The 12,528-nt window shown below is 48.9% G+C and overlaps 1 protein-coding gene across 1 annotated transcript in view; it reads right to left on the bottom strand.

The window, feature by feature from the left end:
* Nucleotides 1-12,528, bottom strand: part of LOC127574309 (unconventional myosin-X-like) — a 97,290-nt gene that overhangs the window by 21,470 nt on the left and 63,292 nt on the right. Inside the window, exons 28-29 of the mRNA XM_052023218.1 lie at nucleotides 12,208-12,303; nucleotides 477-570 (exon numbers count right to left, since the gene is read on the bottom strand). Coding sequence (XP_051879178.1) covers nucleotides 477-570; nucleotides 12,208-12,303 — 190 coding nt within the window. The remainder of the gene's footprint in view (nucleotides 1-476; nucleotides 571-12,207; nucleotides 12,304-12,528) is intronic.

Raw genomic sequence — 12,528 nt, 5'->3', positions numbered from 1 at the left:
ATTGTGTTTAGTCACTGTTATTGTCTCTACCTTTGTAGTTTTGTAGTATTGTAGATTGTGTTTTGTAATAAAGGAATTTAAAAAAAAAGGGTCAGACAAAGGGTGAAGCTCCCTCTACACTATCCCATCGCACACTCCTGGGGTCAGACACAGAGTGAAGCTCCCTCTGCACCGTCCCATCACACACTCCCGGGGTCAGACACAGAGTGAAGCTCCCTCTGCACTGTCCCATCACACACTCCCGGGGTCAGACACAGAGTGAAGCTCCCTCTGCACCGTCCCATCACACACTCCCGGGGTCAGACACAGAGTGAAGCTCCCTCTGCACTGTCCCATCACACACTCCCGGGGTCAGACACAGGGTGAAGCTCCCTCTGCACTGTCCCATCACACACTCCTGGGGTCAGACACAGGGTGATTGGCTGCCAGCTCCCTCTCCCATTGCTCTTTTCAGCCAGTGGAAGTGTGTCATTCACCACTGCATTCTTCGGATTGGCCAGTTCATGACGCATCTCCCGCAGCTCCTGCTGTGTAGCACTGTGCACCCCGCTCAGCACTCGAAACCAATCACTGCCAAGAGAAGACCCCCATTAGTAAACAGCAGCTGCTGAACCCCCCCATCTCTCCCCACATCCCATCTCATCCCATCTCCCTCCACATCCCATCTCTCCACCCCCCCACCCATCTCCCCCCACATCCCATTTCCCCCCCTCAGCCCAGCTCCCCTGCCAACCCCACCCCCATCTCTTCCCAACACCAGCTCTCCCCCCACACCATTTCTCCCCCTTGAACCCTCTACCCCCCACACCGTCTCTCCACCTCAGCCAGCTTTCCTCCTCACCTCAGCTCTCTGCCTGAGCCCACCGCTCCACCTTCCAGCACCCCACCCACCCCATCCATCACCACTGACCTCACAGCCTGGTTGTCATTGCTGTTGGGGAGGGTTTAAATAGAATGGGAAGCTAGGAAGGGAGACAGGGGGGTGGAGACATCGGCTGGAATGGAGACAGTGGGGAGACGCCGGCTGGAAGGGAGACGGGGAGGGACGTCGGCTGGAAGGGAGACGGGGAGGGACGTCGGCTGGAAGGGAGACGGGGAGGGACGTCGGCTGGAAGGGAGACGGGGAGGGACGTCGGCTGGAAGGGAGACGGGGAGGGACGTCGGCTGGAAGGGAGACGGGGAGGGACGTCGGCTGGAAGGGAGACGGGGGAGACGTCGGCTGGAAGGGAGACGGGGGAGACGTCGGCTGGGAGACGTCGGCTGGGAGACGTCGGCTGGGAGACGTCGGCTGGGAGACGTCGGCTGGAAGGGAGACAGGGGCGAGACGTCGGCTGGAAGGGAGCCGGCGGGGAGACGTCGGCTGGAAGGGAGACTGGGGGTGGAGACGTCGGCTGGAAGGGAGACTGGGGGAGATGTCGGCTGGAAGAGAGACGGAGGGGAGACGTCGGCTGGAAAATCAGGGTGAAGGGATGATTAAAATTAGTAAAAGGTGCACTGGCACCTGAAGACTTTGTGCCATGATCCAGGAAGCAGCGGTAATAAATTGGATAATCTCGGAGCATAGCCTTGATCTGATGGTCATTGCAGGAATGTGGCAGCAAGGGGATCAGAGCTGGGAACTAGATGCTCAGTAATGTTTGACTTTCAGGAAAGGTGGGCTAAAGGAAGGGGGGGGGGGGTGGCACTGTTGATAACAGGTGAGTAAACACATGAGTGATGTCGAGTCCGTGTGGAGGACTGGTGGAGGGGCACCCAAACAACAGGCACACTGGAGGAAAGGAGCTAAATCAACAAATAACGGGGCCTGTATAACGAGCAGTGCATAACTACGGGAGAGTTTAACCTTGGGTTAATCAAACCGGAGAGAGCAGATGCAAGAACAAGTTCATTGAGTAAGGGGAGGAATGAAGTTGGAGGAGGAAAGGTATAGAGGCAAAGAAGTGGTAGAATCCAGCAAAGGAGGGCAAAAATAATAATAATGAAAAATAAACTGTGAGGGAAAACTAATGGGGGACACAAACACAGACAATAAGCAAATTCTTTAAATGTATAAAAAGGAAGATAGATCCTGGTGAAGATTGGCCCCAGGGAATGAGGCTGAGAAATAATTTTGCATCAGTTTTTATAGTGGAAGATGCTGTGAACATCACATCGATACTGAGTAATGCTAGGGAAGAATTAACTACCATCACCAGCAATAAATAAATAGTTCAAGGTAAATTAATGGGACAAAGGGTTGGCAGGGATGCTGCGGACCAGGATCCAGAAAATAGTGGCGACCGCGGGAGTGGGTGCATCGTGACTCTCCAAAAATCCTTCGATTCTGGAGAAATGTCAAAGAGAAGGTTAGGTTGTCAGGGTGAGGAAACTGTGACTCCCCTGTTCAAATAGGGAGGGAGACTGAAAGTGAGGAACTATGGGCTGATTAGACAAACATCTACTGCTGAAAAAATATCAGAATTAATTAAGGAAATAATAGCAACACTTTTGGAAAGTCCTCATCCAACCAGAGTCAACATGGTTTCATGAAGGGCAAAAAGTGTCTGACAAACTTACTGGAGTTTTATGAGAATGTCTCAACCAGAGTGGAGAGAGGGGGATCCAGTAGATGTAATGTATTTGGAATTCCAGAAGACAAGATGCATCACAAAAGGATGAGGAAGTGGAGGGTGGGTTAGTAGTTTTGCAGATGACATGAAGGTTGGAGGTGTTGTGGAAAGTGTAAAAGTTTGTCGCAGGTTACAACAGATGATAGACAGGATGCAGAGTTGGGCAGAGAAGTGGCAGATAGAGCTCAATCTGAAAAAGTGGGAAGTGATACACTTTGGAAGAACGAACTTCCAAACGAATGCTGAGGACAAGGTTAATGGCAGGATTCTGAGCAGTGTCGAGGAACAGAGGGATAGAACATAGAACACTACAGCACAGCACTGGCCCTTTGGCCCACAATGTAGTGCCAACATTTTATCCTGCTCTAAGATCTATCTAACCCTTCCCTCCCACATACACCTCCACTTCTCTATCATTCATGTGTGTATCTAAGATCCCTTATATGTCCCTAATGTATCTGGCCCCACCACCCCTGCAGACAGTGTGTTCCATGCACCCACCACTATGTGTAAAAAAACTTACCTCTGACATCCCCCATACCTTCCTCTAATCACCTTAAAAATATGCCCCCTCATGTTAGCCATTTTCACCCTGGGAAAAAGTCTCTGACTGTCCACTCGATCTATGCCTCTTATCATCTTGTACACCTCTATCAAGTCCTCTCTCATTCTCCTTCTCTCCAAAGAGAAAAGCCCTAGCTCACTCAACCTATCCTCATAAGACATGCTCTCCAATCCAGGCAGCATCCTGGTAAATCTCTCCACACCCTCTCTAAAGCTTCCGCATCCTTCCTATATTGAGGTGACCAGAACTGAACACAAGTGTGGTCTGACCAGAGTTCTATAGAGCTGCAACATTACCTTGCAGCTCTTGAACTCAATACCTCGACTAATGAAGGCCAACACTCCGTATGCCTTGTTTTTCAATAGTTCCAACACATCCTCTTTCCTCACATCGACATGCCCCAGCGTATCAGGCTGTCGTGCTCCATCCTCACAAACGTCAAGATCTCTCTCTCCAGTGAATACTGAAGCAAAGTATTCATTAAGGACTTCAACTACCTCTTCCGACTCCAGGCACGTTTCCTCTTTTATCCCTGATCGGTCCTACCCTCACTCCAGTCATCCTCCTATTCTTCACATACGTGTAGAACACCTTGGGGTTTTCCTTGACCCTACTCGCCAAGGTCTTCTTCTGCCCCCTTCTAGCTCTCCTAAGTCCATTCTTAAGCTTCCTCCTGGCTACCTTGTAACTCTCCAGAGCCCTGTCTGATCCTTGCTTTCTAAACCTGAGGTAAGCTTCTTTCTTCCTCTTGACAAGATGGAGTATCCTTCCTGGACACTCCTAAAAAACTCTTCCACATCTATCCCCTTTACACTAAGGAGGTGCCAAACAATATTAGGGAAGTTGAAATCATCCATGACAGCAACCCTGTTATTTTTTGCACCTCTCCAAATCTGCCTCCCAATCTGCTCCTCAGTGTCTCTGCTGCTATTTGGGAGTCTGTAGAATACTCCCAATAGAGTGATTGCTCCCTTCCTGTTTCTGACTTCCACCTACACTGACTCACGCTTTTACCTCCGTCCCTGTCCCTCCTGAAACATCCAAACCCCGGAATATCCAGCAGCCATTCCTGCCCTTGTGACAGCCAAGTCTCTGTACCTCATAGTTCCACGTACTTACCCATGCTCTAAGTTCATTACCCTTGTTCCTGATACTTCTCGCATTAAAGTAGACACACTTCAGCCCATGCAACTGACTGCAATTTTGCCCTTTCAAATGTCTATCCTTCCTCAGTCTTTCTACACTCTGCATCTACTTGTACACTAAATGCACCAACCTCTGACCTATCACTCGGTTTCCCATTCCCCTGCCAAACTAGTTTAAACCCTCCCTGCAAGAATATTGGTCCCCCTCCAGTTCAGGTGTAACCCATCCCTTTTGTACAGGTCGTACCTTCCCCAGAAGAGATCCCAATGATCAACAGATCTGAAACCCTGCCCCCTGCACCAATTTCTTAGCCAGGCATTCATCTGCCAAATCATCCTATTCTTACCCTCACTGGCACATGGCACAGGCAGCAATCAAGAGATCACTGCCCTTGAGGTCCTGCTTTTCAGTTTCCTACCTAACTCCCTATATTCCCTCCTCAGGACCTCATCTCTTTTCCTACCAATGTCATTGGTACCAATAAGTACCACAACCTCCGGCTGTTCACCCTCCCCCTTCAGAATGCTGTGGACCCGATCCAAGACGTCCCTGACCCTGGCAGCTGGGAGGCAACAAACCATCCAGGAGTCTCTTTCATGTCCACAGAATCTCCTGTCTGCCCCCCATACTATGGAATCCCCTATCACTACCGCCCTCCTCTTCTCCCCCCTTCCCTTCTGCACCACACGACCTGGCTCATTGCAGCTTTCCCCTGTAGGTCGTTCCCCCCCCCCCCCCCCCCCCCCCCCCCCCCCCCCCCCCCCCCCCCCCCCCCCCCCCCCCCCCCCCCCCCCAACAGTATCCAAAGCGGTAGACCTGTTATTGAGGGGAACAGCCACAGGGGTAACTCTGCACTACCTGCCTATTCTCCGTCCTTCTCCTGTCAGTCACCCAGCTACCTGCCTCCTGCAGCTTCGGAGTGACTGCCTCCCTGTAGCTCTTATCTATGAACTCCTCGGTATCCTGTAGGAGCCGAAGGTCATCCAGCTGCAGCTCCAGTTCCCTAACACAGTCTGTAAGGAGCTGCAGCTGGATGCACCTCGTGCAGATGTAGTTATCAGGGAGACTGGATGTCTCCCAGAACTCCCACATCTCACAAGATGAACACACCACTGACCCTGGAGCCATTCTCACTACTCTAGCCCGGCTCTAAAGGACAAATCAAAGAAAGAAAGAAACTTACCAGAGACTTACCTTAGCCTCTGCCTCCTCTCACCGAAGCCTCTTGAGCCAAAGCCTCATTTCCACCCCCCCACCCAACCTATTCTAACCCTGGTCCACTCCAACAATGGCCCCTCCGCTTGACCCAACCTTCTTTTTACTGGCTGCTGTTAATCAGCCAACCAACTGTTAAAAATTTGCAAATGTGCCTCTTTTAGACTCCTGCAAGGTGAAACTCACAAACACACACAGAGACCCACTTTTCAAAGCTTCTGCTTTGTCTTAGGAGGAAAGGTTGAGCAAGCGAGGGCTTTTCTCTTTGGAGCAATGCAGGACGAGAGGCTACTTGATAGAGGTGTATAAGATTATGAGGGGCATAGATAGAATGGACAGCCAACACCTTTTCCTCAGGGTGGCAATGGCGAATACCAGAGAACATCTGTTTAAGGCGACTGGAGGAAAGTTTAGGGGAGATGTCAGAGGTGAGTTTTTTTTTACACAGAGTGTGGTGGGTGCCCAGAACGCACTGCTGGGGATGGTGGTAGAGGCTGGTACAACAGAAACACTTTAAAGCCTCTTAGATAGCCACATGGATGTAAGAAAAATGGAGGGTTATGGGCTGTGTAGGAGGGAAGGGTTAGATTGATCATAGAACCATAGAATATAGAACAATACAGCACAACACAGGCCCTTCAGCCCACCATGTTGTGCCGACCTTCAAACCACACCGAAGCCTATCTAACCCCTTCCTCCCACATATCTCTCTATCTTAAATTCCTCCATATGCTTATCTAACAATCTCTTGAACTTGACCAACGTATCAGCCTCCACCACCACCCCAGGCAGCGCATTCCATGCACCAACCACTCTCTGGGTGAAAAACCTCCCTCTGATATCTCCCTTGAACTTCCTACCCATTACCTTAAAGCCATGTCCTTTTGTTTTGAGCATTGGTGCCCTGGGAAAGAGGTGCTGGCTGTCCACTCTATCTATTCCTCTTAAGATCTTGTACACCTCTATCATGTCTCCCCTCATCCTCCTTCTCTCCAATGAGTAAAGCCCTAGCTCCCTTAGTCTCTCCTCATAATCCATACTCCCTAATCCGGGCAGCATCCTGGTAAATCTCCTCTGCACCCTCTCCAATGCCTCCACATCCTTCCTATAATGAGGTGACCAGAACTGGACACAGTACTCTAAGAGTGGCCTAACCAGAGTTTTGTAAAGCTGCTTCATTACTTCGCGGCTCTTAAACTCGATCCCACGACTTATTAAAGCTAACATCCCATAAGCTTTCTTAACTACCCTATCCACCTGCGAGACAACTTTCAGTGATCTGTGGATATGAACCCCCAAATCCCTCTGCTCCTCTACACTGCCCAGAATCCAGCCATTTATCTTATACTCCGCCTTGGAGTTTGTCCTTCCAAAGTGTACCACCTCACACTTCTCCGGATTGAACTCCATCTGCAACTTGTCAGCCCAGATCTGCATCCTATCAATATCCCTCTGCAATTTTCGACAGCCATCCACACTATCCACAACACCACCAATCTTTGTGTCATCTGCAAACTTGCTAACCCACCCTTCCACCCCCTCATCTAAGTCATTAATAAATATCACAAGTAGTACAGGTCCCAGAACCGACCCCTGTGAGACACCACTAGTCACAGCCCTCCAATCCGAATGCACTCCCTCCACCACAACCCTCTGCTTTCTATAGGCAAGCCAATTCTGAATCCATACTGCCAAGCCTCCCTGGATCCCTTGGCCTCTGATCTTCTGAAGAAGCCTACCATGAGGAACCTTATCAAACGCCTTACTAAAATCCATATAGACCACATCCACTGCACTACCTTCATCAATCTTCCTGGTCACCTCCTCAAAGAACCCTATCAGGCTTGGGAGGCAAGATCTTCCCTTCACAAAGCCATGCTGGCTGTCCCTAATCAGTCCACGATTCTCTAAATGCTCATAGATCCTATCTCTTAGAATCCTTTCTAACAGCTTACCCACCACAGACATAAGGCTCACCGGTCTGTAATTCCCTGGTCTATCCCTACTACCTTTTTGAATAAGGGGACAACATTCGTCACCCTCCAATCCTCTGGTACCATCCCCGTGGACAACGAGGACTCAAAGATCCTAACCAACGGTTCAGCAATCTCCTCCCTCGCCTCACAAAGCAGCCTGGGGAATATTCCGTCAGGACCCGGGAACTTATCTGTCCTAATATTTTCTAAAAACTCCAACACATCCTCTCTGTTGATATCTACACACTCTAAAACATTACCCTCACCAACACTGTCCTCAGCATCATCAAGACCCCTCTCCTTGGTGAATACTGAAGAGAAGTATTCATTGAGAACCTCACCCACTTCCACAGCTTCCAGGCACATCCTCCCACCTTTGTTTTTAATCGGACCTACCTTTATTCTAGCCATCCTTCTGCTCCTCATGTACGTGAAAAAAGCCTTGGGATTCTCCTTAATCCTACTCGCCAAAGCCTTTTCATGTCCCCTCCTCACTCTCTTCAGCCCTTTCTTAAGTTCCTTCCTTGCTACTCTGTATTCCTCATGGGCCCTGTCAGGTCCTTGCTGCTTACACCTTATGCATGCTGCCCTCTTCTTCCTAACTAGTTGTTCCATCTCTCTCATCACCCACGGTTCCTTCACCCTGCCATTCCTTCTCTGCCTCACTGGGACAAATTTATCCCTAACATCCTGCAAAAGATCCCTCAACATCGACCACATCTCCATAGTACATTTCCCTTCAAAAATGTCATCCCAATTTACAATCCCAAGTTCTCACCTTATAGCATCATAATTCGCCTTTCCCCAATTAAATATCTTCCCGTCCTCTTTGCTCCTCTCCCTGTCCATGACAATTCTAAAGGTTATGGAGCAATGGTCACTGTCCCCCAAATGCTCACCCACCGATAGATCTGTCACCTGTCCCGGTTCATTACCTAAAACTAGATCTGATATGGCATTCCCTCTAGTCGGCCTGTCAACATACTGTGTCAGGAATCCGTCCTGGACACACTTAACAAACTGCGCCCCGTCTAAACCTTTGGCATGAAGTAGGTGTCAATCAATATTTGGAAAGTTGAAGTCTCCCATTATAATAACCCTGTTATTTTTGCATCTTTCCAAAATCTGCCTCCCAATCTGCTCCTCAGTATCCCTACTGCTACCGGGGGGCCTATAGAATACTCCCAGGAGGGTAACTGCTCCTTTCTTGTTCCTAACTTCTACCCATATTGACTCTAGAGAGGATCCTTCTACATTATCCACCCTTTCTGCAGCTGTAACTGTGTCCCTGACCAGTATCAACACCCCTCCTCCTCTTCTCCCACCCTCCCTATCCCTTTTAAAACACTGAAAACCAGGAATATTCAATATCCATTCCTGCCCTGATGTCAGCCATGTCTCTGTGATAGCCACAATATCGTAGTCCCATGTACTTATCCAAGCCCTCAGTTCATCTCCCTTATTCCTGATGCTTCTCACTTTTAAGTAAATGCACTTTAGCCCATTCACCTCACTACTTTTATAGCCTGTACTCTGCTTCTCCTTCCTCAAAGCCTCTCTACCTGTTTGATCTGACTTTTCCCCATCCCCTTCTTCCTCTGACCTACCCCTCTGCTTCCCATCCCCCTCGCAAACTAGTTTAAACCCTCCCGAACCACCCCAGCAAACCTGCCTGCAAGGTTATTGGCCCCCCTTGGGTTCAGGTATAACCCATCCTCTCTGTACAGCTCCCACCTTCCCCAGAAGAGATCCCAGTGATCCAAAAATTTAAAACCCTCCCTCCTGCACGAACTTCTCAGCCACGCATTTATTTGCCATCTCCTCCTATTCCTACCTTCACTATCACGTGGCACTGGCAGCAATCCCGAGATCGCTACCCTCGAGGTCCTGTTCTTCAGCCTTCGGCCTAGCTCCCTAAACTCACTTTTCAGGACTTTATCCCTCTTCCTACCTATGTTATTGGTACCAACATGAACCACGACTTCTGGCTGTTCTCCCTCCCGCTCTAGAATCCTGTGGATCCAATTATGGAGGAGGTGCTTACATAGTTCGGCACAACATCGTGGGCCAAAGGGCCTGTACTGTGCTGTACTGTTCTATGCTCTATGTTTAAAAGGTTTGGTCAGAAGAGCCCAAACGGAGACACAAAGCATCTATGGAGGGAAAAAAATAGAGCCTGTGGTGTTAGTGTCAACAGATGCTCGGCTAACAGGCGGGACACAGGGAGAGGGGTAAGGGGTCACAGATTCACAACCTGTGACCAGTAGGTACCACAGGGCTCAGTGCTGGGACTGCAACTGTTTTCAATTTACAGTAAAACTCTGCTAATCCACTATCCAACTATTTGGTTTGGCATCTGGCTCACTGGGAAATGTTTACATCCTCCCTGTCCACACACCAGCAGCCCCTGGTTCCTGTACTCCCTGACCAACCACTGGGGCACCAGTTCCCTTGCTGAGAGCCCAATTCCCACCCTCCCCACTCACTCACTGGGGTCCCCAGTACCTGCACTCCCTTTAAACTCACTCTTCTATTGCCTGCGCTCCTTGAAACTTACCTGGTTTACTGAAATGTCAGAGTGTAAGATCTTTTAAAAAAACTGAATTAAAAGTGTGTCAGAAGATTAACAGAATAATATCTGGCAATCCAGAATAATTTAGGTCACCCCACCCCCCCAACTCCTCCCTCGTCCTCACAATCTCCTTCACCTTCTCATTAACATGTTTAGTTATTTCTCCAGCAATAAAAGAGAAAGGAAAGGACTAGTCAAGATAAGTGTGGCTCCATTACAGGCAGTAGGTTGTGAGATTGGGAAATGACAGAGATAACTAACACTTTCTGTCTGCCTTCACAGAAGAAACAAAAATCTCCCAGTATTACTGGAGGCTCAAAGGTCCAGTGTAATGGAGAAGCAAAAGAAATTAATATTAATAAAGAAATGGTACAGGAGAGGTTAATGAGCCTTCAAATTGATAAATCCAAGAACCTGGTTTTGTGAAGGGGAGGTCCTGTCTGACCAACCTATTGGAGTTTTTTGAAGAAATCACAGGTAGGGTGGATAAGGGAGAGGCGGTAGACATTGTGTATTTAGACTTTCAAAAGGCCTTCGATAAGGTGCCTCACAAGAGACTGATTAATAAGATGAGAGGTCATGGAATTATGGGCAGGGTAGCAAAATGGGTGGAGCATTGGCTGGTTGGCAGGAAGCAAAGGGTGGAAATAAAAGGATCTCGTTCTGGTTGGTTACCGGTTACTAGTGGTGTGCCGCAGGGGTCGGTGTTGGGGCCTCTCCTTTTTACCTTGTACATCAATGATTTGGATGATGGAATAAATGGTTGTGTGGCTAAGTTTGCGGATGACACCAAGATAAGTGGAGGAGTAGGGAGCATAGAGGAAATAGAAAGAATGCAGAGGGACCTAGACAGTTTAGGAGAATGGGCAAGGAAATGGCAGATGAGATTCAATGTTGAGAAATGTGAAGTTGTACACTTTGGAAGTAGAAATAAGCGGGTAGATTATTATCTAGAAGGAGAGAAGATTGATAGTGCGGTAGTACAAAGGGACTTGGGGGTACTCATACAAGATACCTTAAAAGTTAACCACCAGGTTGGATCGGTGGTTAAGAAAGCGAATGCTATGTTGGCATTCATCTCGAGAGGTATAGTGTATAAAAGTAAGGAAGTGTTGATGAGGCTCTACGGGGCGCTAGTGAGGCCTCATTTGGAATACTGTGCGCAGTTTTGGGCCCCACATCTTAGGAAGGATGTGCTGACGTTGGAGAGGGTTCAGAGGAGATTTACGAGAATGATTCCAGGAATGAAAGGGCTTAAGTATGATGAGCGTTTGTCGGCTCTTGGACTGTACTCGCTGGAGTACAGAAGGATGAGAGGGGACCTCGTAGCGACATTTAAAATGTTGACAGGTAAGGATAGAGTAGATGTGGCTAGGCTGTTTCCCTTGGTGGGCGTGTCCAGGACCAGAGGGCACAATCTTAGAATTAGAGGGTACAGTTTCAAGACAGAGATGAGGAGAAGTTTCTTTACCCAGAGGGTGGTGAAATTGTGGAACTCCTTGCCATGCACAGCAGTGGAGGCCAGATCAGTGGGGGTATTCAAGGAGGAGATAGACAGATATCTAAATAGTCAGGGTATCAAGGGATATGGGGATAAGGCTGGCAAATGGGATTAGAATAGTTTTTTTTCTTCTTTTTTTCCCACCCCATTTCTTTTTCCCTTTTCCTTGGAGCAGACTCGATGGGCCGAATGGCCTGCTTCTGCTCCCTTATCTTGTGATCTTGTGATCTTGTGAGCTGTGGAAATGGTCGATAATGTGGTTCTCATCCTCCAGACTGGCAAATGTCACCCTTTGTTTTAGGGAAGGGGGAAACCTGTCAGCCAGCTGAGAGCACATGGGAAATGCTGGAACCTGCAATAACGGATGTGATGTCAAGAAAACGTCAAACCTGGTACAACATGGTGGGCTGAAGGGCCTGTTGCTATGCTGTACTGTTCCATGTTCTATGTTCTACTAATGCGACTGAGCAGAGACACCAGGCATTTACAACGGGGGAATCCTGTTGGACTAATCTGTTGGAGTCCTTTGAGCCAGAACATGCTCACCACCATGGCACAGAGGCAGCCAAGAATGCAATAACTACTGCCTTTGCCACATCCACAACCCAACAGGTGAACTGTACCTGGCATCCTCGGGTGACTCTGCCACAATGTGATAGGTTCTCTCACTCGTCACCACATCCAGAGCGTTCTCCTTCTCAACGTTGTCTACAATGGCTCTGCAAGACACCAGAAGGTCTGCTGGTAAACTAGTGCGGGCCAACAAAACATGGTGCAGAGAGGTGTGGAGTGGGGAAATGGGCAGGGGCAATGTAAAGACCAAGATTGTAGAGGGGGTGGAGGGGGGGAGAGCTCAGACTTGGATTGGGGAGGGGCACAGGCGAGGTGGTGGACAGCAGAGGAAACAAATCGAGGAGGTTGTACCGAACCAAATAACCTCCAGG

The sequence above is a fragment of the Pristis pectinata genome, chromosome 1 (genome assembly GCF_009764475.1).
Source record: "Pristis pectinata isolate sPriPec2 chromosome 1, sPriPec2.1.pri, whole genome shotgun sequence".
NCBI lineage: Eukaryota > Metazoa > Chordata > Chondrichthyes > Rhinopristiformes > Pristidae > Pristis > Pristis pectinata.
The sequence above is the reverse complement of the archived record's forward strand: the minus strand, read 5'-3'. Positions and strand labels throughout refer to the sequence as shown.